The sequence below is a fragment of the Stigmatopora nigra genome, chromosome 13, assembly GCF_051989575.1.
Source record: "Stigmatopora nigra isolate UIUO_SnigA chromosome 13, RoL_Snig_1.1, whole genome shotgun sequence".
Taxonomy (NCBI): Eukaryota; Metazoa; Chordata; class Actinopteri; order Syngnathiformes; family Syngnathidae; genus Stigmatopora; species Stigmatopora nigra.
In genome coordinates this window covers 7,536,427-7,563,323 of record NC_135520.1, presented here as the reverse complement: position 1 = coordinate 7,563,323, position 26,897 = coordinate 7,536,427, and the positions used below count along the sequence as shown (strand labels likewise).

General features: G+C 40.6%; 2 protein-coding genes across 2 annotated transcripts in view; both read left to right on the top strand.

The window, feature by feature from the left end:
- Positions 1-9,325, top strand: part of grin3ba (glutamate receptor, ionotropic, N-methyl-D-aspartate 3Ba) — a 68,797-nt gene extending 59,472 nt beyond the window's left edge. Inside the window, exons 9-12 of the mRNA XM_077731795.1 lie at positions 3,374-3,525; positions 4,487-4,651; positions 6,616-6,683; positions 6,828-9,325. Of these exons, the coding sequence (XP_077587921.1) occupies positions 3,374-3,525; positions 4,487-4,651; positions 6,616-6,683; positions 6,828-7,752 (1,310 nt within the window). The 3' untranslated portion in view covers positions 7,753-9,325. The remainder of the gene's footprint in view (positions 1-3,373; positions 3,526-4,486; positions 4,652-6,615; positions 6,684-6,827) is intronic.
- Positions 9,326-12,410: 3,085 nt separating this feature from the next.
- plppr3a (phospholipid phosphatase related 3a) lies at positions 12,411-23,350 on the top strand. The gene is made up of 9 exons (XM_077731855.1): positions 12,411-12,856; positions 14,895-14,998; positions 15,207-15,392; positions 15,722-15,851; positions 16,721-16,916; positions 17,760-17,817; positions 18,287-18,460; positions 19,066-19,887; positions 20,132-23,350. The coding sequence occupies exons 2-9, from the start codon at positions 14,918-14,920 to the stop codon at positions 20,864-20,866; spliced, it is 2,382 nt and encodes a 793-aa protein (XP_077587981.1). The 5' UTR covers positions 12,411-12,856; positions 14,895-14,917; the 3' UTR covers positions 20,867-23,350.
- Positions 23,351-26,897: the final 3,547 nt, after the last annotated feature.

The window sequence follows — 26,897 nt, the reverse complement described above, 5'->3', positions numbered from 1 at the left end:
TGCTTATCTTCATACGAGTCGCTGGGGTGCTGGAGCCTATGCAAGCCAACTATGAGCACCAGGCTGGAAACACCTTGAATTGGTCGCCAGCCAATCACAGGACACAAGAACACGTACAACCATACATGCCCCCACTTATACTACCATGCATGTTTTGGGATGTGATTAGAAAAGCAGAATACTCAGGAAAAAGCCACACAACCCCCAGGGACAACATGCAAAAACTTCTAACTGGAAGGTCGGAACCATCCGTCAAAGCAGATGTGAACTGATGTGGTCTGCATATCCAAAACCTGTATAAGAAGACAAAGGCAGTACAAGTTGATGGTTGCAATACATCATCACCACGCCTTGCACAGAGATTAAAAAAATAAGGTGAAATGGATGGTGCCGTCAGCGTCTCCCTTTTAAGTGCTTTCTGACGATTTGTCGTCGATAAGATGGCGACGACGTGAGGGGAAGAACAACGGCTCATCCCGGTGGGCTTGCATGTTTATATACGCAATCTTTGCCAGATGCTGCAAAACACTTCATTAGGGATAATCTGATGGGAGCCAATGCACTCAGTGCACCCATCAATCCGCCTTGAAAGGAATAATAACTCTCACTTTTGATTAAAAAAATGTTGGATAAGACAGCATCTTTCCAAACCGGTGAATATCAACAGCGTTAAAGAGATTAGAGAATCGTATTTCCTCCAATACAAGGCGCAACAAAAAATTCAAATACAAGTTCTATTTATTGTTAGTGAACTCAACTCAGATGATTTCAAAATAAGCAAACTTTTCCAAATAGTCCACAGGCTAACATACAGCATATGTGTCAATATTTTCCCCCATATGTCCAATTCATCTGACTTGGGGGATTTTTCATAGAGTTAAATTTTAATCAGGATTTTTAATTGTAAAACGTATAATATTTAGTTTACCTATTATATTATCTGCTGTGTAGATTGACAAATATTAATACTCTATTAATGAGGCTCTACAGGTTACCTGCTTCCCATGATCTGCCCTTGACGGTGAAAGATGTCCAATCCATTTGATTTGGGAGTGATCATAGCCTTCCACTAAAAATGGATTCAACATCTTTTGTCATTAACAGCAGAAATGAGGAAAGCTATATAAAAATCATTATTTCAAACTGGAAGCCATTGTTCTTGCCAAAATTGAAGGCATCTGTTTTTGCATTGGAATGCTTCAAGGAGAATCCGATACACAAATATCCTTTGTCTTGTAGTATAGTTCCCCCCTATTGTATAACATGAGGGGTCAAACTAATAACTCTACCAATATTGGCAATCAAATCTGACCACTTTTAATTGATCATGCATGCATGTTTAATGTTCTTTCCCTGTCGTGAGACCACTAGGAAGACTAGCTGGTTGAAACTTGTGTGTACTGAAGGGGAGATTTGTGTAGCTTATATAGTCCATAAGGAATGATAAGTGTCGGCCTGCTCGCATTCCATCATTTCTTCAATAAATGGGTGAACCGAGGCTGACGTCGATTCGACATCTGCCTGCTGGGACGACGTAGTCGGAGGAGTCGGGATGAGACAAAGCAAGCAGGGGATAAGAGAGTGAGGATAAAATAGCAGAGAAATGATGGAGATAAACAATAGACTAAAATGGGGAAGATACAAGCAGTAATTGTGGAGGACGACACGGCACACTGGCTTTAAGGCGCTATTACAGCAAGCTGCCAAAAAGTGTTTCGATCCAGCAGACGAGAAGAACTGAACATCTGCTTATTATTTATTTCTCTCTTTTTCGCAGCTCACACATGTTGACATCCATGCCAGATGTGTAGTACCTGTATAGTCATTCATCATTACTAAAAGGTCATCCTGCTCTTGTTTGACTCAGTGAAAAAGACTTGCCTTCCACTGTGGTATTGTTGTTTTTCACATAAGAACTAGTGTTGTACTATTCCACAGGACTACTTAGCCAAGAGTTTAAGGGTTGGGAATCAGTTGGAAAATCAAGTTCAGGGAATTTTAGACCCGGGTTATGACTGAGTTAAAGAAAATTTACACCAAATAAAAGACCAAGATGATAAATTAGTCAGACCGACTTGTAAACACGCTTCTTCAGTTGTAATTAAAACTGTCCCCCACTACAGTCCTTGAGGACCAATTTGGACACTGGTGCTTCAACTGTTTGGTCAAAATTACAAGTATGGCAAGTTTACACCAAGTGAAAAGCACACAAGATGTCTTTAATAGACAATCGTAATATTCTGCATTAAAGCTAGGGACTACTTTATATTCTGTTTCAAGGAATACTGTTGGTTGTTGCCTTTGCTTAGCATGCTTATGGAAAAATCCACCATGTTGCAGCAGCACTTTGAGTTTGAGTACGAGTACACGTGGGTGTGTTAGGTCTGAGGGATGTGTGCATGCATGCGTGGATGTGAACGCGTGCTCACCGCAGTAGGTTACAAAGTGCTTGATTTGGATTCCAGCTGAAGCACCGTAAGCCAATAAATCTTATTTCACCAAGCATCTGGCCTTTAGCTAATTGAGGCCGACCGACTGACTGGTTTTGCAACACAGGAACTACCACAGCGGGCCGCAATTGCTTCAATACAGTTACCGCCGCTGTCTGTCACACGCTACGAGGAAAGAACTAGAGGGCATGGCTGGACCCACGCACAATTAACCTCAAGCAGGACTGAAAAATTGTCACCTTCTATAGTGCAAAAGCTTTATTATTTAAGTCTAGTAGTAGAAGGTTGAACTGTATAAGTTGAAAATGTTGTGACATGCCCAGAGAGAGGGGCAGACAAAGACGTGATGGAGTCAAAGCCCAAGGTTTTAAGGCAAAATCAGGTATTTGGGGGCTTGGAACTGACACAATAGGGAAACGAGAAGGAGGAAAGAACAAGAATTTAAGTGGGTTTGGGGGATTGAATGGATTTGGGACCCAGTCCAGATCAAACCTTTGAGGATTGACATCAAATCATGAAAAGTTTGAATACCAAATCCTGAACAAATCTTTAAAAAGGCAAGACGCAGCCCAGTCTAAGACTTATATTTGTTAAGACAATGTCAAGGCCAGAGGCAAGACCAAGGCTTGGAAACCAAAGTCTAAAAGTTGTTACTTGCCATTAAAGTATAGTGTTGGGGAACCTTGCACAATATTTGGCAGAATCAATTCCCCAGGTTTACTGTTCTTTTTTCTATACAAAACCATAGCAACTACCATAACTAAGATACATGTTTGTTGAGGAAAATATGACCTTTTCATTGATCATTAATTACGGGACATTCCTTCCTGGTTCACCGGCAGGCATATTCACCCCTTGACTGCTTATCCAGGAAAAATCCATCCTTCCGTTCTGATTACCAAGCTTGTTATTCATTCGTCCAGGTTACGGCATTGGCCTGCCCCCAGGCTCCCCGCTGACCCGCAACGTGTCCGAGTTTGTGAGCCGCTACAAGTCAGATGGCTTCATGGACATGCTGCACGACAAATGGTACAAGGTGGTTCCCTGTGGGAAGCGCGTCTTCGCTGTGACCGAGGTAAGTGACAGAATGACGGCGTGCAAAGGGGTTTTAGTGGACTTTAGCCAGCGTATGTTCCGGTAGGAGGTGACGCTTCTAGAAATAATGTCCTCTATGGGACAGAGCCTGCCCGCTAACTGTCACGCATAATTACATGGACACACCAAGATCCCCGCAAGACAAACACAATGTCGGGGTCACAAAGTTCTACAAAGTTTTGCTTAACCACTCAACGCTGCATTAGATTGTCTGTGTATTCACTTTATTACCTTACTTTATGAAATCACTCAGAATAAGAAACGTCTCATTTCATTCATTCATTAGAAATGCTCAGGTAGTACACTTGACTTTGAAAATTGAACCTTGAAAAGAAACTCACTCTTGCCTTCCTTTGAGAGTTAAGGTTGTTGTTTGAGTTAATACTGGAATTATTTAGGATTTAGTACCATCTTGCCCTCCTAATGGAGAAAGCGTTAAGCACCTGGCTGACAAAATCGTCGAGTCAGTGCACAGCTAATTGCACCGCCAGCATCACACAGGCGTGGCACATATTATTATTATTAGCTCAGTGACGGGAACCTGATGAGAGCACTTTGGAAAATGCTGCCTCCCCTTCACCAAACCATAAAGGTGTCACACAAGGCGGGCAGGTACCTGATTGGGCACCAAGGCAAGGCCGCTTGAGATCAAGTCAAGTATTCTGCCAAGACGAACTACAGAATAAGACCAATACAGGTGTTACCATTGAGACTCTGGCTATGTCAAAGTGTCAAAGGTCTAGTCAATTTGACAGCATTAGGGCACTTCGTCGACTAAACCAATTAAGACTAGAGCCTAAGTAGGTTCGGAATCAGTCCAGATAAACATAAGGTTGAGACTCATATCTTTCTTTCAAAGATGATACGCTTGATTTACTCTTATTTAGATGTGAATTTAACTCTGCGCAAACTGAACCCCCTCTTTGCTCCACTCGCTCCAGACACTCCAGATGGGCATCCAGCATTTCTCGGGCCTGTTTGTCCTGCTGTGCATGGGAGTTGGTGGCGCCTTGCTGACCTTGGCGGGCGAGCACACCTTCTACCACCTGGTTATCCCACGTCTTCGCCGCAGACACACGTTCCAGTACTGGCTGCATACCAGTCAGGTTAGTATACAGACATACTGCATGTATTTCAGCTTCTGGAATTTTTTTCTTGAGGGTAACAAACGCCCTCTACTGCCACAAACCTCTTAGTGCAGAATATTTTTTGCAGTATGTAAAAGTAATAACTTCACTACCATTTTAAGATTTTTAAATTGGGTTAATAGCTCTTTTAGAATTGCTATTAAATTGTTACAATGACCATATAATATATTATTGCAATAGATCCTTAGGATTACTTGGGCAAATTAATAATAGGATAATTTACTGTTTAATATTTTTTAAATAAGGTGTAAGAACAATAAAATAACTGTTAAATAATGCGGCCAATAGTCACTAGTTTTTTTTTTCTCACTAACATTCAAGGTTGCTAAATTTAAGAGTGTTCAAAATGTATATAAATTAGGTAGACATCCGTGTCTCGTCATCTCAAAGATTTTGAGAAAGATATGCACAACATTGTGCACATGTCTTGTAACAGTGTGCTTGTAAAAAGCTCAAGGACAGCAAATTTGGTTTGATTCCGGTCAATATATATGTTCGTGAATATTCCGTCATAAATGCTGCGTCACTGCAGACTACTAGATCACAGTCATGCATATTTTCTTGTTAACTTGTGTCTGATATAGCTTTAAGATAGAGGACAACCAAAAAAATGTGACAAGTTACCTAATTGTCTAAGTCCCAGCTTTTATCGCAGCTTTTTAGGCTATCACCAAGAAAATGCTCCACACTGATTGTGTGTGACATCCCCAAAAAAGTCCAAAAAATGGAGGTTATAAATGTCAGGCATGCCCTGCTGTTTAATGCGATGCCTTTAGCTCTGAGTTATTAATAGAGATTTCGTTGTGACAAGAACATCAAGGCTTTGGCATCCTTCCACCTGGAAAAAAAGGGCAACCCTTCCAGAGCAGCCTGCAGCATACATCCCACCCAAAATCTGCTTCAATATCAAAGCACGACATTTGATGTCTCAAGTGAAATCTTGTCATTCCTGTGTTGGACAAGTATATCAAGGAATGGTTTTCTGCTGCAACTGTGAATTACATGATGAACATTTGACTGCCATCTAATCCATTTTGAATTTGATTTGAGTTAATTTATGATTAAAAATATTGCCAGAAACAGACAGTTGTTGGTCTGTGTCCATCTCAGTGTGTCAAGTAGTAAAATGACAGTTACTGTGTGGTCAATGAAAAAATTATTCATTTTATAGGAGGTATGGTTTGTCTAGTACTGTCAATTGTGGTCTATGAGTTAAAAAAAAGGAAAGAAATGAAATTGTCTGACCAGATAATTTGATTCAAATAGAATGCAGGTTTTGTGAGCCGTCACATTTAAGGCTGTGTGATGAGAATAATGACGCTCCACAATTCATTTATTCATGTCTCCATTTATCTCGCCGCTGATGAAATGAATACTTTTAAGCCCTTTTTGAAATTGCTATTCAAATAAAATATCAAATGGACTTTCTGGGGGGTTTTCATACCTATGAAAACAACACATTCTGCCTAAACTGTTTATCCTGGGAAAAATCTACTCTCCAAGTATACCATTAACGACAATAGACGTCAATAAGAGGGTCTAATCAGAGCATTTAAAAATATAAGGTGGAAAAAGTTTATAAACGTGAAAATTAACATGTTTACAAAAGTGAAATTCATTCCCTTCTCTACGAAAAAAAAAAAACATCAAAAGGCATCAAACAAGCCTCTCATGTGGGAGGAATAAAGTCCTTTTTCTTTATAGAGGCTACTTCTACTTTCTACAAGGCGAACTTGTCCTGAAGAATTTGATCATCACCAAATTTCAGCACGTTTACAAGCCAAATGACCACTGCCAAGATTTGAAGATGTTGTCATTGCATGTGAGCGTGCTGTGGCAGATGCTATAAATCAACCAATCAGTCGTCTCCACAAGGTCAGACTGGCTTTAATACTGCGTCCTGTTGTTTCATAATTTCCCAGAAAATTCATCGAGCTCTCCACACGGCGTATGAGGATGAAGACAAAGAACTAACTGGCCTTGAACAAAAGTAAGAAAATACCAGACTTAATTTGAAAGGTTTCAGGCATTTGTCATCTTTGCCCTAGTCCTTGTCTCACAGTAAGGACCACGTACGTTCCTGATTGGAAAATATGTTGTGAAACTAACTCCCTCGCCTCCTGTTGTCTGCTAGCGCCTCTTCTTGCATCTCGGAGAACTGCAGCCTTCACAGGAAGCAGCATCAGCAACCTCCCCCGCCATCCCCCACCAAATCCCTCCCCACCTCCGGCTCGGCGGCAAACAGCGGTAGCTCCTCATCTCCATCTCACGAGCCGAAAGAGAAGAGGGTCCACTTCGACCTGGACACCCTCCACAGCTACCGGCTTCGCACCCACACGGCCTCAGTGCGAGGCCGCCCCGGCATGGTGGGCCGCCCCGGCTTGGGCCTCAGCGGCTTGGGTCTCCCCAACCTTGGGCATTTGAGCTTCCAAGCCAACGGAGGGCCTGCTTCTACGCTTGCGTCTTCGGGTTTGGTGCTCTCCCCTCTTGGGACCAGGGGAGGCCAGACCGGCCTTTGGGAAGGGGAGCTCCAAGAGCTCCAGGAAAAGATTGAAATCTTCAGGAATCAGTTAAGAGAGGCTCTTGCCAGGAGGGCTGAGATCCAGACAAGTCTGCAGAGGGAGCGTAGCGGGGCGGTGCGCCGAGACACCAGTCTAGACAGGGAACGGGACCGGCTGCAGGTCCAAACTATCAACACCGAAAAGAGCAGCGGCGCTCAGCCGGAAAGAACCAGCCAAACCCTCAACAACCAGCCTCACCAGGCAGTTCCTGGGAACATCTCCTTGGGAAGAAGTGGTCAAGTGAACACGGTGGAAAGCGTGGAGAGAGGTCGAGCCCCACAATTACGTACGGTCCCCACCGCGACGGAAGAATGGGGCAACCAGTCGCGTGCCGCTACCTCCGCCAGCTTGGACAGGAGTCGGCTCGGCCAGGCCGGCGCCAACCAATCAGCTCGGAACACGCTGAGTCTTGATCGACAGAAAGCAAGCCTGGCACGTGTTCTCAGCACTTTGGAGAGGACAAGAGCCAGCCAATCGGATGCAGGGAGCGGGACTTGACTTCGTTTGACTTCATTTCAGGCCAAGAAAAAAAAAAAAAGAGTGCTTAGCCGCGGGAAGACATCAATATTCTTGAGAAAAAAATACAACACGCTCATTGTATTCATCATAGAGAAAGAAAAAAAATCTTAATATGATACACCCCATTTTTTTCCAGTGGCTTTGAGAAGCACATCAGCAAGAGCACACTTGAAGTACTAAAATCAGATTAATAATCCCTTTTTGGTGATTATAAGTGAGAATAAGTTCCATTTCAAACCCAATGACTTGAATTTGATATTCATTCTTATTCATCCCTCAATTTTAATGATTGAATAATTGGAACGGTTATAGAAATGTGTGAAAGCTGGAAGCACTTCCACAATCTCATCCAATTTTTACCGTTCTACAAAAAAATCACACTACCTTGACTATTATTTTTCCCCTTTGGGAAAATGTCCACATTCTATCATTTCATACCCCAAACTGATCTGTTCATTTCCTATGAGACCACCATCAAAAAAGTTCATCACTATCATCTTTCAGACTAAAAATGGTAAGCTCATTTTTTAATTTGCATTACAAAAACTCAAATTGTACATTTATAACCACCAATGCATTTTATTTTAATTGTTTCCAACTCATATAACATTTCTTGCCCAAATATACAAACATACAATGTTTATTTATTTTTATATTCAAAAAATACCATTTCATCTTCACATCAACTTTTCAGAATTAACACCAAATTTAATTTGGTAGGCAAATTAAATTTACTTTCTCATGTAAGGTTTTGAAATATTAAGTAAAACTGCCAAAAAACAATTTTTAAGATTGCCATGCATGAAAAATATACATTTAGGCAGGGCCTATCTTGAATTCTGTATTTATTTAATACTTTATTAGAGATTTATTCTTATATTTTAGGGTAAAAGGTTGATGAATTTAAAGAATATTTATGATTTATAATGGATAAAAAGTAATTTTTTAGTCTAAAATACTATTACATGTTTTTTTTTTATTCTATTAAAAATACTTAGATATATTGTATGTGTTATTCTCATCTTGTAAAATGTTCCAAGAGGCCATAGATGTCCAATAGTATGTTTTGGATAATTTTTTTGTATTAAGAACAAAAATGGAATGTATTATGATCATCATCATCAGCTATATGTAATTCAGTACCACATTGTCATTCAATTCTCTATTTGAGCAGAAGATGGTGCCCCTGGCCTTCTTCCCGCGGCTATGGACTTCCTACAAAATGACAGAAGAAGATGAAGCAATCTATTTTTTAAAGAAAAAAAAACAAGTGAGATATCTAAACGCCTTTGTGGATTCCTTCCAGCATTTCAGTACATTTTAAACTGATTATGTCCAATACTTCTTCAGTACTATCACTTCTATATTTGGATCTGAATGGAAAATGCTTAAAAATGGAGAGAAAAAAAACTGTGAATCTCACAAAAGAAAAGGATGACAACATATTTTACATTCAAGGACAAATGCGCGTAATACTAAAATGTTGACATAAAATACTTTTCATCCATCTAATTATTAGACAAATTGTAACCACATTTATGGAGATTTTATGAAATGGACCATTCCATCTTTTGAAATAAACATTTATATACATACAAGATTTGCATGACATCTGACTTTTTAGCTGTAAACTTTATTACATACATCTGACAGATATGAAATCAAATTCCTAGTTTCAGGAAGATGAAATGTTTACTGTCGGTAACCACAAATGACCTCCATGTTTTTGTATATTATTGGAATCTGGAGACCACTAAGCAGTAGACCCCGAGAGATGAAATACATAATGCATTTTGGTATTTGATGTCATGTGGGGATTTAAGAAATTGATTTACAGAATCGTATCAAAGGGGACAAAAATTGGTGACTCCAAATAAGGTGATTTATAATATGATTGCAGGAGCAAAAGGTTGTCCTTTGGATCATCTGTGTTGACAGGAATTCATCACTTGGGTGAGTATATGCATTTTTATTCTTATCGGTTTACATTATTTGAAGCTTTTGCAGTCTGGGGACCACAAATCTGAAAGGTGTATACATGCTTTTGTATTGTAATGTTTGAAAGGATGTGTTTGTATGCACATTTAAGAGATGTAGACCCAAAATCACACGGTCCTTCAAATGAATGCAATGTCTATTGTGTCATTATGAGGCTTGTTAAAAAGTATCTAAGACAAGGGCTCATATTGCTGGTTGGGGAATGCAAATGATACCAATGTTGGCACTGTTCTAACGGTACATATTTTAATATATTTTCTTATACTTGGACAGAAACTTGTTTACACAGAGGCATAATGACAGCCGATTTTAGTGTTGGGATGTGAATCATTCATTTTGACCCCCTTTTTTTACATGGTGAACTGCATTTTTTTATTGTATTTATGAAATGCTTGTATTTTGGTTTTTGTAGCTTGATATTTCTCCCATTATAAAGCATTTTTTGTTTATTTAAAATAATAATAAGCCAAAAATCAAATGATTCTGAGGTTAGAATTCAGTTGTAATAACAGATTCTTACCACAGAGTGTCAACATGTCCACCCACCCTAGAATTTTTCTATTCACCCAATAATCATGACAATGGTGCAGTGATGATGCGATAAATTGAGACTTTAAGTGTGCTCTTGCATCATCACACTTTAGAGGAAATATGAAAATATGAAACCAGGTACTTTACTATGAATGGATGCTATTGCATAAATATTGTGTTCTTCTGTTTTAGCACTCCACAAATCAGATTATAATTATTACAGGGGGATTTCTGTATATTGTGTGCATATTTGTATGTTTTTTATGGTGAAATTTCTAGAATTACTTTCCTATGAAAGGTGAATGCTTCCTCAAGGTAATTGTCTCACATGTGTGAGCCACAGTGGAGAATCATCTTAATCAAAATGATGAATCCCCCAATGTGCGCCCACCTCCCCTAAACACACATCCACTAAGAAGCTAACCAATTACTTTTCAAATGTGCTCAAAGGAAAAGACTTCAGGTCTGAAAATACCCTCCCAGGACACCTTCTCATGACCCCCAATTCCAAACGACTGCCTTGACGAAAATTAGTACCGCTGATTTTGATTGACATTTGATACCACCTCCATCTTTCATACCTCCGTCTTTAATTTGCTTTGGCTGCTCAGCAAACAGGAGGAATGCATTGAATTATAGGTGTATTTGCTCCAACCAAGCATAGATCTTATTGGATGTCTTGGAGTAGGGGGTACGAGGTGTGGATGAGCCCAGAGAGACCCCCCTCGCTTCTCCTTTCCAGAGAAACTCCTTGGCAACCAAACAGGCTGTATAAATGTGGCGCCCCCATTCATGGTGTGGGAGATTTTTCTTTTTTGGGGGGGGGGGGTGTGAGGGGTGTGTTGAGGGACTTGGGAATGTGCAGATATTAGCATCCCGTCTGGGAATGTGTGTGAACATCGCACACTCCAGTTGTAACATTGATGGACAGTAAATCAACCATGTGGATGGTTTCCGATGTATTTTTTTAATGAATATTATATATAACTAGGTTAGTTTAATACACACAGTGACAAAATTGACATTTCACAGTGATGTTGCATTTGGATTTTCTTAGACTGCTTTGACATTAGCTGATTTTTATTTATTTTTTTCTATTTTTCATTGGCCAATAGGGAAGTCATGATTCATATCCATCAATTCTCCGTAGCAACACGTGATAATGCACACTTTGGCCATGTTCATCCTAATGTGGTTGTGTTCATATAGTGGTCCAAATTGGGGGAAAAGACAAACACATCTTATGACAGTTTTGCCATGAGCCAATTGGCCGTTATGTGTTGGCACTTTTGAATTCTCCTTAGCAACAAAACTAGGAAATATTTCAAAACACATCAATTATGTTTTGTTGTTGCTGCAACAAACTCTGTGCTTTGTGTTGTCTTTTTAATCCAATCATTGTATGTATTGTGTTGTGTTGTTATATTGTGGAATAATAATTAACCTTTTATTGCTATCCATCTGTTTTAGGGCTTGTCATGTTGCATCAGGACCAATCATGTATTCCCGACTCTTCTCAAAAACATCACAAAAATAGGATTGACATGATAGACTAAAAGAATATTTTTCACCCATTCCAAAAATATTGCTTAAAAAAATATCCTTGCTATCTTAATGACAACATAATCATAAACATCAATGACCTATATCATAAATACCCAATGATCACAGGCATGTAATCTTTATCCCCTGCGAAAAAAACTGACTGATATTCCCCATTGCCAGCAATCGACCAATCCAATTTGTGCAGAGAGAAATCAGCCCCCCCCCAGTTCAAATGGATTGCAACGTTTACCGTCATCTCAAGCAGTCAATGAGTTAACATCAGCATTCCTGATGACTTGCTGGACAAGGGGTCCACGTGCTCCACCATGTAGCACATGGACACGCCCTTCCCAGGTTCACAAAGGCACGCTCATACACTGTGCATTGCTTTTTCATTGATGAGCGCTTGAACCCCCCCTCTATTTCTTCCCATGCCTCTCTCCGCCAATCCCCCCCTTTGTCTCATGGAAAAAGAAGTGTGGAGCAGACTGTCTCCTCCCCCCACCATCGGCACACCACTCTCTCCTCCCCCTTGCACCCCCCATCTTGTGCTTGCCTTTGTGACTGCATACCCGAATTTATCTGACACCGGGATGCTCGCCTGGAAAAAAAATTGCTCAAATGAAGATTCTACCTTCTTCTTTCTTGATTTAATTTCCCAGGAATTAAGCTGAATGATAATAGAAGAAGAGGAGGAGGATCCGGACCCCCCCTCCCCTCCCAGGCTGCACCACTACAGTGGAAGCACGTGAAGATTTGACTCCACATTTTGGGGACATCAGCATCCTTTTTACGGCATCCTCACATCCCAGCTGGCGTTGATAGAAAACCACCTCCAAAAAGGATTTTTTTTTGTTTTTTGTTTTTGTTTTTTAGGGGGGGGACATGGCAATGGAATAAAGGGACAGACGGGCAGAGAGAGCCGCCAAACTGGAGCAGCACGCTAGAGCACGCCGGGGGGGAAGGGGGCGACGGGACTCGGTGAATTCACGGAGCCCCCGAGATAGAGGTGAGCTTTCGTATGTGTGTGTGTGTGTAAATTTCCATAATTGATCGTCTCATTGGTAACTTGCATGATGTCTTTCATTAGCAAACCATCAGTGAGGCCAATGTGATTGCAATTTACTCCATATGTCATTAAAAAACACTCCAGGGTAATAAATCATGTCAAATTGGCCCCATTAAAATGAGAAAATCTGTCATTATTTTAACCCAAAAAGGAAATTCACATTTTTTATCATTTTTAGGGTGTGGTGATCTTTTTCAGGCAAGGCAAATTAACTCGGAACCATTTCTTATATGCAAAATGGATATTGAACCTAATATTATTAGCCTTTTATAGATATATTAGTCCTTGAAGGCTAGATATTTTAAGGAGAATGATATTTGAGTTATATATTAAACATATATTGCTTCACATTGACTCGTGAATACAGTCTGCATAGGTGTAGTCCTGATATCATTTGCAATGGACAACATGCAACCTGTTTAACAGACCTGCAAGGATCGTTGGTAGCTTTACAAGTTTAAATTGAACTACAATCACCCGGCTCCTGATGTGTCATCAGCATTGAGCCGTTATGAGCACACCCGAAAATCACATGAGCCCTCTACTGGCTAATTCAGAACATAGAGGCAACAATAAGGCCGCTAATCATTTTTTCAGACTAAATGTAAAGACTTGGGGTCTGAGGATCAGTGCTTAAAAATTCCCAAAATATACTTTTCAATTTTCATTCTTATCCATCAGTGAATAGCAGAGGAGTATACATTTTAGTTAGAGTCCTCATCAACAATAACAGAGATGAGATCTGGAGCCCTCCCTCTGAGTGGTCTATTAAAATCTTAATTAAGGAGTGTCACTGTACGTTTTTATTCAACTTTCTTAAAATTTGAGCTGACCTTATCATGTATAATTCATTCTAAAAAAAAAAGTAATTCATATTAATGACATGAAAACAAACACTGGTCAGATATCTTTGTTTTGGTTTGTTCATCAGCTTTACAATGTGAGTATTATACATATTTTGACAGTTCTTCAGTTGAGTTGAGTTGTTACATTTTGAATGGCTATTTACTTCATGCAAATATTGCGAGCTACCGTTTCCATGCCACTGTGGGATTCAGTAGTGCATTGCTGCATGGGCGTTTTTTTCTTTTTTTTCCTTCTTTTTCATGACAGTCTCTAAAATAAATGTCAGTCGTCTTTCGGGGTTGTCTGGCAAATTGACATACTGTGATTTTGTCTGCCATACACACACAGACACACACACACACACACCAACAGAAAGTTCAAACCTTAACAAAATTATTCACACCCAACCAACATTCTGCTGTCACGCTCATGCAAAGAGCCTCAGAGTAACAAACGCTGTTTTTGGAGATAAACAAGATGCCGCTTTTCTCCGGGAGGCACATTGGGTAGGTGGGTGTGGGGGAGGTTTAAGTCTATGTGAGTGGGGCAGTTCACTGAAATCAGGCTAGGGAGGGGGCTTGGTTCCTTCTAAGATGCTTTTCCGCCACAATAGAGACCATCCATCCTGGCATTTTTTTTCTGGATGATCTGCTCCTCAGTGGGCACAGTTTTTTTAAGGAGCAAAAAAAGATTAGTGTGTAACCCTGAAAAGGGCACTTATTCAGCTCAGTGGCTGCCATTGGTCATAATGTACATCCAATCCATTTCATGTATCATTCATAAAAAATAATAGGAATTTGTTTTCCATTCCACTTATCCATTCAAGGATTCCAGGGGTGCTGGAGCCAAACCCAGCTAACTACGTCCACCAAGCGTGGGACACCCTGAAATGGTGGCCAGCCAATCGCAGGGCAGAAGAAGACAACCAATCACAGTCATAGTTAGGGCCAATTTAGAGTGTTCAACCAGCCTAACATGCATGTTTTTGGCATATGGGAGGAAACCGGTTTACCCGGAGAAAGCCCACATCTGAGAACATGTGTACTCCACACGTAGAATTTCACATTTTTTACCTGATTTTCCACACATTTGATTGAAATGCATCCTTAACAATGTCCCTCTTTGCCCGTAGGTTGCGAGTGGGCCCACTCCAAGATGACGTCCCCCAAAAGCCGTACCAAGAAGAAGCCCCCTAAAGATAGCATGACGCTGCTTCCATGTTTTTACTTTGTGGAGGTGCGTTCAAGTGCTTGTACATATAGCTTTGTACGTAGTATTTGCTGAAGCCATAAAATGTAGATATAGCTGTATGCATTAGTATTTAGGTTTACCTACCTGCAAGGCTACTTATAGTTGGGTGGCATATTCATTAAGTGGTAATTTAATGTCTCTATTTCTTGTTCATTCTTTCTGTCTTTCTCTTTGGTCCCTCTGGTCCACATAGCTTCCCATCGTGCTGTCATCTCTAGTGTCACTCTACTTCCTGGAGCTGACTGACGTCCTGTCCCCGGCTGTGGTGGGCTTCCGCTGCTACGACCGCGACCTCTCCATGCCTTACGTAGAGACGGGCGATGAACTCATACCTTTGCTCATGCTGCTCAGCTTGGCCTTCGCCGGACCTGCTGCATCGGTAAGCCCTCAACCCGGTAGAACCGGCGCAAAAATCGACCCATTTCATTTCGCTTTTAACCACAATACACAATCAATAGGTGGCATCGCACTTGTTCTACTTAGACACACATTGCGGCCCTCCACAGTCAATACACACACACAATGTTAATCCATCAACCGTATGGAAAGAAGCAGCAAAGTCATCTATCAGCTCGATTGGAAGCGATCGCCGACATCAATAGCATTTTAGCCGCCGCTCTCCTTCACAAATCATTTGAGATTCACATTAAATGGATGTTAGCCTTTTCTTTTCTGTTTTTTTATTTGTTACCTGGCCTTTGTCCACAGATCATGATGGGAGAAGGACTCATGTATTGCATGCAGTCCAAACTCAAAAGCTGCCCCAAGGCGGAGGGAAGCATCAATGCCGGAGGGTGCAACTTCAACTCATTCTTGCGCAGGACAGTACGCTTTGTGGGTGAGTACATTCATTTTGTAGTTTTATATTTTATCAATACTGTTTATCAAGTGGAAGAAAGACTACCTTGATTTAGTCATTGTAATTATTTAGTCACGGTTATGATTTTATTTCCTTATTTTAACTGGATGGCAACTACTAAGTTTAATATCATTTATTGAATTAATAATCATTCTTGTTATATGAAAATATACATATTTAGAAATGAATACATTGATAAATTAATTAAACGTTCAAAACTGTTTCATAGTATTTAAACCAGTTCTCTATAGTAAACGGTAAAGTGCCCAAAACACGTTTTAGTTGTGCATTCATTTTTTAGAATGATTTTAGTTGCAAGTGCATCTTTGAACTTTCAATTAATTTATAAAGTTGAAGGCTTAACTTTAAAATCACTGTATATCTACATATTTAATATATACAAAATACAGCATTCTCATGAATGATATATGAACACATTTTAGTAAAATACTTTTTATTCTGTTGAATGTATGATTGAATGAATGAGTGTATATATTTATATATATTTATATTTATCTATGCCTGGAGAAATCTTTGGGGTTAATGGAGGCTCACCTAACCCACTTTTCGGTATAGTCATAATGAACTAATTACACGTGTTAAATGAAGGGTGACCAAGTGCTAAAGAGGCATGATCTGATAGTAGTAAATATCTGGAGGCCCACTTTCACGCTTTGGACTGGAAATTGAATGCCTTCATTAATTTGTTTTTATTTGTGTGCTCAGGTGGCACAATAACATAACTTCTTTGTTTATTTTATTATCTACCTTTCCATTGGTTGAAATTGGCCCTAAAGTCAGATGTGACCTTGACTTGGCTCTCCCTCCGTTTCATTTATTGCGCCTAGGTGTTCACGTGTTTGGTCTCCTAGCAACGGCACTGGTGACGGATGTCATCCAGCTGGCCACGGGCTACCACGCCCCTTTCTTCCTCACCGTCTGCCAGCCCAATTACACGGCACCGGGTGTGGCGTGCGACAGCAACGCCTATGTCACGCAAGACATCTGCGCGGGCAAAGATCAGTATGCTATCCTGTCAGCAAGGTAAGATCACAATTTCTGTTCCTGTCAAATTCATCTTTCTTACCAGCTAGATTGTAAATGTGCTTTCCTTTAGAGGAATATTATATTTGCCAGGTGCCACTAATAATGGTCTAATCCATAACTAAGCATCCTATCCTTATTGATAGCTGTTTTGATATTAGAGACATCATTGACCTAATAAATGTCCAAATCCTGTCTTGTTTTTTCATATATTACATTTTTATATACATATTTTTGTGAGGAAAAACATTTGCAAATGATACATTTTGAAATATTTCATTTTTAAATTTGTATTTATGTATTTTTGACTTTTTTTTCATTAAAAATTGAGGGAAAACAGTATTATTTTTGTTCTGTCTTCATGATTTTTTTATACATCTGTCCCACAGGTTTTAAATTTCACACTGATGGTATAGTGCCATGGAAAAATATAGTTTTCCATATCCTCTACTTGTACCACTGTTTCATTTTATCACCAAAATGTTTACAGACGACATAAGTAAGACAAAAACAACTTACCAGCTAACCCAACAATAACCCCACAGTACATATTTGTGTAATATCTATAGACTATCCAAGTAAATCCCTTTAATAGTCGAATCTCTACATGTTAGAATAATATTTACAGTACGCATTAGTGCAAAATCTACATTGTAAGAGGACGGAAAAGCATAGGTTTATTTCAAGAATGGAGCTTACTGCTAATGCAGCGGATAACAGCCTAATCCTGCTTGAAATGATATTCCCGTGCCTACAACAATACTAATGACACCTTCTACTTGTTTTGTACAACCTGAGTTTTGATTTATTGTTGTTAAGCTTTCTTTTTGTCCTTGTTTCCAGGAAAACATTCCCGTCTCAGCATGCAACACTCTCTGGCTTTGCTGCCGTCTACATTTCTGTAAGTATAGTACTTTTATTTGTTATTTTTTTCCCCCAGAACACCACATGAATTCTCTTCTGCCATGCATAACTGCTGAATAAACATCTTCAAGTTTATGCCAAGTTGGCATCCTTTCAATCAGTAACCATTTGCATTTTAGTATAGATTTATTACATTTAAATGTGATTCATATGATTTATTTGAGGCGCAGTATGATATTGATGCAAAACTATTCTCTTGGTTTTACTAAATTAGTTATTTTGTGAAATCCAGTTATTTCAATTTGTCATTTTGTGTACACTTTTTATCTCAATTCTCATTTTTATTCTATTGCATTTTTAACATTTTAAAGTTAATTTGATTGGTTTGAATTTAAATTCATTTTAAAAACTCAAGATGAATGCATAGTTTCTTTTACATTGTAGCAACACCATCTCACATAACATTTCCCATATCTGGTGCCTTGGATGTCTCGCTTTGCCCACAGATGTACTTCAATGCAAGCATTGGTGCCTCTACCAAGTTGTTGAAGCCACTGCTTGTGTTCGGCTTCTGCATGGCAGCGGGCCTGGCGGGCTTAACACAGATCACACAGCATCGGAGCCATCCCATTGACGTCTATGTGGGCTACCTGATTGGAGCAGGCATCGGCGTCTACCTGGTCAGTAACCTAACCTGTTGGCCCGTTAAGCTACAATGGAAAAAAGTATTTTGCTAAATCAGTATGCGTATCTCAAGGCGAGATTACCAAGAGTTTGGAGTAAACTGAGAGCCAAAATTTGGCAGCTTTTAAAAAGGATGGCGTCTATTGAAATCCTAAAGCGCTTTTGGTTGTATTTGTCCTAATGTGTGCGCCAACACACTCTTTTGTTCTTCAACCCTTTATTTTTCACTCTCGGTGAGCTATATTTAGCAATCCTTATTGCGAGAGAGAAAGAGAGAAACGGTAATCGGATAAGAATTTGCCGCAGCAATTTCACACTTGAGTTTAGGGCGGAGTAAAAAAGGGATTGGAGTTGCAGATTTTCCCTATTATCTGTCACGTTTTGAGGCAGATGACGTTTTCAGATTTTTTTAATTAAATGTATCAAAAGCTTTGAAAAATTAAGACTAACAAATGAAGACAAGTTGCCGTTTAGTGATTTTTCATGTTGCTAGGAAGGATTGCATGGTGGGCAGTTAGAAAAAAAAGCAGATATGGAATTACTACTCCGTATTGAAATAGAAGCAAATATTTAGTATCCATTGGAAGCTGTCTCCCTACAGGCCGTGTATGCTGTCGCCAACTTCAAGGCATCCGAAGAAGATGCATTGCCTCATCCCAAAATGTCGTCAATGCAGCACAAGGACACCCTGCGGGTGTTGAGTCAACGCAGTCATGATTCTCTCTACCGCAAAACACCCCGGGTGTCGGAAAGCCGCGAAGAACTGGCTGTGGCCATGGGATCAGGTACACGCAGCAAGGTGCGGCGCGAAAAAGCCTCCTTGGCTTCCCTTAAACGAGCCAGTGCTGATGTGGAGCTCCTCGCCACACGTGGGCCCATGGGCAAGGAGACGATGGTGACATTTAGCAATACTCTACCCCGAGTGGCCAATGGCAACAGCCCCATTTCGCCATCCGATGAGCTTCCCACCTCACAGCGCCACATGACGTTCCACGTCCCCCTTGACCCACAAAGATCCCGACAGCTGGTAACAGAGTGGAAGCAGCGCTCTCTGGAGCTGAGGAGTCAAAGCTCTCGAGATGAGGATGAGGTCGAAGGAGGGGCGGAGGCACCAGACACAGGAGAAGAGGCAGGTGACCAAGGGGTGCCGTCCTCCCTCTATCCAAAAGTGCAAGCTAACAAGGGGACGGCAACACCACCTGGGACTCGGATGGTAGTGTCACCCCCGCTTGTCCACATTCCAGAGGAGGCCTCCCGACCACCACCTGTGTCTCCCAAGAGTGCAAAGACCCGCGCAAAGTGGTTGATGCTGACCGAAGCGAGTATCCAAAAGGAGCCCAGTGTTGGGCCCATTGCTGTGTCCACTCCCAGGGTTCCCAGTACGCACCCAGTTCAGCCACCCGCTCAGCCAAGAGTAACTCAGGTGAGGTCTGGTTTTGATATAAACATCTATCTGTTTTCCTTGGGGGTAAGCTTCAATTTATCTCAGCAGAGGATGAACTGCTCAGCAATTGGTTACAGCAATTGTTGTGTTTTTTTGCTAGTGGGTGTTTTCTCCAAATATAGATCTGAAATTGGCAAGAAGTGCAAATATGACGCTTGTTGTCAGCAGATTATGCCAAGACAATGTGAAAGTCTTCTCTCTGACATTTCTTGGCACCTTGCAGGTGATGGCAATGTCTAAGCAACAGAGCCACCAAGAGGGCGGCGGCTCCTCTTCAGGCGGCGGCTCCAACTGTTCCGAGTCGCCATACTTTCGTATCCCCTCCGACCGTGACAGCTGCACGGGCAGCAACCCGGGCAGCATCGCTGGCAGCGGTAGTATCGTCACCATTGACGCCCACGCCCCCCACCACCCGGTGGTGCGAGTGACGGCCTCCAACGGGAAGCCGTGGGAGTGGAGGAATACCATCAGTGGCAACCTGATGAGCAGCGAAACCTTGGAAAAGCACCGCGGTGTTCTGAGGGGGCAGGACAGTGCTTCGTTGTACCGCGACTACCGAACGCTCCCAATGAAAAAGGATTTGCAAGGTGGTGAAACTCCAGAGCTTCCATCACACCCCACCTCATGCTCACCCCTCCCTCCGCCACCCCAGCTGTCACCTCATCTCCCACCACCACCCCCTCACACATCTCTCCTGTCTCACCCACCTTCTCACGTGTCCCCGCAACCTTCCCCCTTGCCCCCTCCTCCATTGCCAAACTCCAATATGCCACCGCCTCCCCCTCCCCATCCCTCGTGCTCAGCCGTACTCCCCCCTCCACCTCATCCCGACATGCTGATGGACGATCAGATGCTGTCCCGCTCGTCCACGCTACCCCGTCGGCCTTCCGTGTCGGCTCGAAGCCATGCTGAGCAAGAGCACTACTACAAGGCGCTCCAAAACGAGAGGATGCTATAGTTCAATGCTCCTAAAACCTTTGGAGATAATGACACCTAAACGTATTTATTGTCCAGTTTACTCTGTAATTCTGTTACGTAGACCAGCATTGAAGAAAATCATACTTTACCAAGATGGGAAGTTGTAAATGGAAGCAAGCTGCTCTCAAATTTGTGGGCGGTATTGTTGCATCGTGGTTCGTGGTAATCATCTGTGACTGAATGCCACATTCGTTTTTCGGAAAGTTTTAGGCTCATTTGGCTTTTTTCCACTTGTCTATAGGAGACGATTCTATTTCATTCATTTGGCTTGCTATTACATGTCAAGGCGATGATATGGGCAGAGTCAAAGGACCCCGGCAGTACCAATTGGCCAGTAGACAGGGGATCAGGGACTGCTGCTATATTGGACAGCTCACATTCCTTGGACTTTGAAGAAATAGCCAGAGCAATTTGTGTAGGGCATTGATTTTTTTTCTTGAAGGACTTGCAAACCAGGATAGCATCTTCGATCAAAATCCATGGGAACACTTCAGTTAAAGCGGTTTGGTGTTTTTCTCTGTCAACTGACAGAAGAAAAGAAAGGAGATCAAACACAAAGGGGGGGGGGAAAGGGGAAAATAAACATTCCCGCCTAGTTGCCGGCAGGGAGAGAAAAGCCTCTGCAGCTGAAGGAGGAGATACCACTCAGAAAGGCCTCAGATTTGTTCAATCTGTTCCCCCTCTGAGGGCGAAGAAGGACATGGAAAACAAAACAACCGTAGGCAATGCCGAAACTCCTAAAGACAACTGCAGCTGCTATTTGGCTGCCAGCTTTTGTTTGCTCCCGTCTCGAGGTTTTGTTGTGTTTCATGGAGCCCCAAAAGGATCCTAAATTTGCTGGCCTACATCCTTCAGAGGAGTCATGCTACTCAAACACTGAAGCTGAGCCCTTCTAATATGAGAACGAGGAACTGGCTTTGGTTGGATTCAATTCTGATATGATTCTTCTGATTGTGCAGTTTCCTTGTTCAAGTGTGAATGCTGTCACCTGAATTGAGGAGGGAAAACATTACTCAACCCCTTAAACTCTAACCACAGGGACTACTCTAAAATCCTGACAACTTAAACGCTGGTCTAAATTCATGACACTTTTTGGAAGGGTTTGTTATGGTTTCAAACTCATCTCCAGAAAAATTAAGTCTTGCTCTCGGTGAAGGTCTCTGTGTTGGTCTTAACTCCCACAAGTCTTGACCTTGTCTTGGTCTAGGTGAATTTTTCTTATGGGCAAATGTCTCAGTCGAAGTCTTCAGCACAACCTTCTAGCCATATCTCCCAAAATCCTATACCCTAACCAAACCCTATTTGTAAATCTGAAACTCACAACAATAACCCCAAAAGCCTGTCCGTAACCCTTTTCCCCCCTGCCCCTAATTTTTATACCTAAATCTTAACACAATTACAACTCCATAACCTCAGCCCTACTTTTCTTCTTTCCCTAATCCTTTGAAATCTAACCCTAAACCCTCAATCCAAGATGTAAACCTGAACCCCAGACCTGACTACTAAACAAAAAATCTGAGCACAATATTTTTCAACATATTTATTACAAAGCATAATTCCAGTCGCTGGACTTGGAGATCGAAATACCAACTACTAAAATGGCATTTAAATGTATTTGTGCCATTTATGAATTACTGCAAGTCTACTCATTTAAAATCTGGATGAATCCATTTCAATGTGTACTTGGATTTTAGACTTTCACACTTCATCCAGACAAACCTATCAAAGAAAGATTCTTTATTTGTGAACTTTACTGTAAAGCCAAATATTTAAAACATCAATATTATTTGATTTTAAAAACAGAATTTTGCCTGTATAGTGTGCTAATGCATTACATATCTAGAAAATAATGATTAATTGACTAAGCAACCTCTCTTTGGGTTTCAACATCCTTGTACAAAGTCAACTCTTTCGCAAAAGTTTTTTCATCCAACATCTGTCGCCAAGTGCTTTAATTTTTGATATTTTCATAAACAGTGGAACCATTTTTTAAGTATCCCCAAAAGCCATTTTGTACATGTAAGTATGAATGGCAAACATTTTGTATGGCGTTACATGTGAGGCTCTTTTCGCTGGGATTTATTTAGTAGGATTTGGTGCAAAAAATTACAAGTTTAATTCATTCTCTGCCAATGGTGGCGAAACACATCTAATCGTTTGAATGGCAGAAAATGAATTTTTAACATTTTATCCAATTTCCTACTTTATTCTAACAAACTACGCTGCGTGTGTGTTTGTTTTTCTTCAGGTCTTCACCCTTACCTTATTTAAACGAGCCATTGCTGCGTTTTTGTAGTGATTTAAACATTATACATCCCGTTTTTCAATGTAAAAAGAAATACTTTCTTAACATTACAACAATTGTCATTGATTGCTTCAGCCCTTTTTTTTACAGGGCACGTTTTCTATCGGTGTTGATGTGTGACAGTAATAATCTTGTTGAATAAAACGGAACGACTTCTTTTATCGGGCTCAACTATTTCTTTGCGATTTAAATTATATTTAAAATACATTTGCAGGACCAAAAATGAGTTACACAATACTTCCAAATCTCTATTTAGCCAATCATCCATGTTGTTTGCAGTCCATCTGTGTCCACTAGGATGTGTGTGTCATTGTTTGGCTCATGACATCAATCAGTCAGGTGGATTTTTTGCCACTCATGCATACTGATTTCACTCATTGTTTTATGCTTGGATTTACACGCACTTGTTTGTGGGTGTGTAAAAACAGTGTGTGCACAGGACTGGGAAGCAAAGAGCCAACAGTGCAGATGGTGTGCAGGACGGAGCCCTGAGGATGAGGTCGGAGAGCCTCTCTATGACTCATACATGGATGTGTGGGGTGTATGTGTGTCTGGGGGTGTGTGTTGACTAACATTTCAGGTTTATAGAAGAAAAAAAACGTTTTTGGAGGGGGGATTTTGTCACGATCATACTCTTGAATAGAAGATTGGCATTTTAACCACATCTTGCTATATTTCCCGCTTTTCCATCCCTAGTGAGGAAACGTGATACAAAGTATATCACTGCCTCTGTCTTTCTTACCGTCCCTCCAATCAATGCAACGAATCGTTTTTCCTTTTATCTATTTATTTATTGTATATTTTTAGCACAGAGAACATAGACGTGCAAATTTCTTATATAGATTACATATCAGAGTTTTCTTTTATCATTTCTTTTCAAGTTGTTTTATCCAGGCAATGATAAATCTTTTACTTTTATTTTTCATCCCTGAAGTCATTGTTATTAGTATAAATAGTTTTCTTAAAAGTCTTGCATGACTGTTATGAATTGAAGCTATTCTTGAAATTCAGATCACATTTTTTTGCTTGTCTGCAATGTTCCCAACAATAGCGTAGAACATTGCCATGCACTTTTACCCTCCAAATAAAAAGGCTGCTCGCTCTTGCGTGCTACAAGAGTGCAGGTGATAAATGTCCTTGGCCATTATGACCCATTTGGGAGACTTTTATGACCCACTCTTCGTCTCGTAAGGTACCTTGCCCTTTAAAGGAGTTTCATTTCAAACCGTGTAGATTTACACCACACCAAAAGTGTTGGCAGGGTATTTTTTAGTTACCAAATCAGGCTTGCTTATGGATGGAGTCAAACAGGCCATTTAAAACCACAATGCTGAATTTTATACTTCTTTCTTTAGAGAAAAACAAAACACACATCAGTTTCTATGTACTACTAAGGCAAAAGCAAAGTTGAAATGGGAAAATAGTATTTTCGAGGATACAATGGTTAAGCTACACATTACCAATTATATTCCCAAAATTCTGTTTGTGTTGCCTTATTTTGTTGAGGGAACATCATTTATATATGGCCTTTCACAGCCAACAATGGGCAGGGAAAACCTAATGCTGGTTTTCCAGGAATCTACTTTGTCCATTGGCCATCATAACGAGCCAGCTATTAGTGATACGTTCCTACTGAGCAGACTTAATGAGAAAGTTGGTCTCACCAATGTTATTATCCTCTGTCGCATCTCATATGTGATATAGCCTGTTTTTATAAAGCTGGCTCATACATTTATAAGGAGAAGGGTTGTATACCACTTCCTCCTGATTTGTCTAATGAAATTGTAGCCTTCACATGCATGAGTAAGACTGTACTACATTGCTTGACTTCAATACCCTCGAGGCTTTACAATGCCTAGTAATACAGTGCCACAGTTATCAGAGCAAACTAATTGGTTCCAATTTTTGCGTTTACGTGTGTGCGTGTGTGTGTCTGTGTGTGTTATGCTTATGACCTCTTTCATGCACTGCTTACCCGCCTCACCTATTCACTTTACAGTGGATTGAGTACCACACTGGAACTTTAAAAGATTCAGTTTCCAAAGGCTTTTTCGGTTAGCAATATGAAGTTTGGTAGGCAAGCCCTTGATGACTCAAACCCTGAAAAGCACAGGAAGGTTTTAGCTGATTCACATGAGTATTGATCAGGAAAAATCAGCCCCAAATTTGACCCAGAGTCAGACAAATATTCATATTTGTTTGTTGTTTTGATTAGATTTTTACTAAGCTACCATTTACAGCAACAGACATCCAAGCCATTTTGACCCACTTTCTCAGTCACGATGGATGGATGGATGGATGGATGGATGGATGGATGGATGGATGGTAGCAGTCAGTGATGGAATGAGTTAACCCATTGCAATTGTAAAGAAGAAAAAAAGTAATACTATCCATAGGAAAGTGATTGTTTCCATCCCGCTGCGTGTGTGTATATGCATGTGTATCGTATACATGTGTGCATATATATTTTTTCAATAGTTTTTATGGTTTGGGAGTGAAATAACTTCTCAGTTGCTTTGTTTATGTCCCATTTAAGTAAATGGCGACAAAGATTTCCTTATTTTACTAAGTCGAGACTCATCTTTATTCGTTTATGGTTGAATTATACTGCCCACTGTTGGCCAAGCCATCAGAGGGAGTGCCTATGAATGAACTGATTGGCTGCCTTTGTTGGCAGTAGACGTCCATGTTGAACTGTCAGCGATCACTCACTTGATGATATGACATCGACATCCTATAAATGGTGAAATTTGATATGTAAAAAGAGGTCACCAAACAAATTTATCTCTGAGGCATTTTAACATTTTTCTAGGTCCTCCTATCTCATTCCACCATCCCCTCATTAATTTTCTCTCAGCTATTTTCCTTGGATTCTATCATTTTTCTTAATGTTTATTCATTTTCCCCAAAGCTTCTGAGCGAGAGATAAGAACCCCAAGAGTCCTGAGTTAGGCCTGAGGGCTGCCGCATTTGAAATAGAAGTGAATATGTACCTTTTCATCATCAAAACTGGCCGTTTGCTAAAAAAGAAAAAAGAAAAAAAACGTCTGACCCTCATCTGTCAACAATGTTTGTCGTGTTCGTTGGGTGGAAAAAATTCTCAGTCGTGGCTCATGCAAGGATTCTCAAAATGGCTGTAGGGCTTGTGATGATGCACGGAGACTAACGTCTCCAACGTATTATGCCTAAATTTCTCTGCACAATGCATAGCAACCTTCTCCGCCACCTCACTTAGCTCCTGAAACCCCCAAAAATTCCTTTCAGGAGCCAAATATTCAAATTTGTAAAGGCCAAAGTTTCAAGTCTTTGTTTTACATTTGAAGAGAGCTGTGAGACAATAATGTTAATTTAATGCGACACGGTGGAACAGTGGGAAGCAGATTGCTACATTCGCTTGTTGTACGCCTCGTATTTTCCACGTTAGTCAAGCTGCCAAATAGCATTTACACATGCGACTGGGTTAAGATCAGTACATTACTGTAGTTCATATGTCTGAAAGTAGGTTATGTAAAGCAAAATGGCCTAAAAAAATGACAATTTTTGTTTCAGTGAGGACTAAATTGTTCTTAAGAATTAATATTTCCAACAGAAATATGAATATAGAGTATTTTATACATATTTTTGCCATATTATCAATGGTTGGGCTTGTACTTATGTTTAGCAATGTTCATTTGGTTGAAGTAGATCTCTTAAATGCTGATTATTT

What these genes read in the sequence shown, in the direction of transcription:
- plppr3a (XM_077731855.1), top strand. Translation starts at nt 14,918, where the DNA reads ATGACGTCCCCCAAAAGCCGTACCAAGAAGAAGCCCCCTAAAGATAGC. An exon ending in TATGCTATCCTGTCAGCAAG is followed by an intron (nt 16,917 to 17,759) that starts GTAAGATCACAA and finishes CCTTGTTTCCAG; the next exon opens with GAAAACATTCCCGTCTCAGC. An exon ending in CAGGCATCGGCGTCTACCTG is followed by an intron (nt 18,461 to 19,065) that starts GTCAGTAACCTA and finishes GTCTCCCTACAG; the next exon opens with GCCGTGTATGCTGTCGCCAA.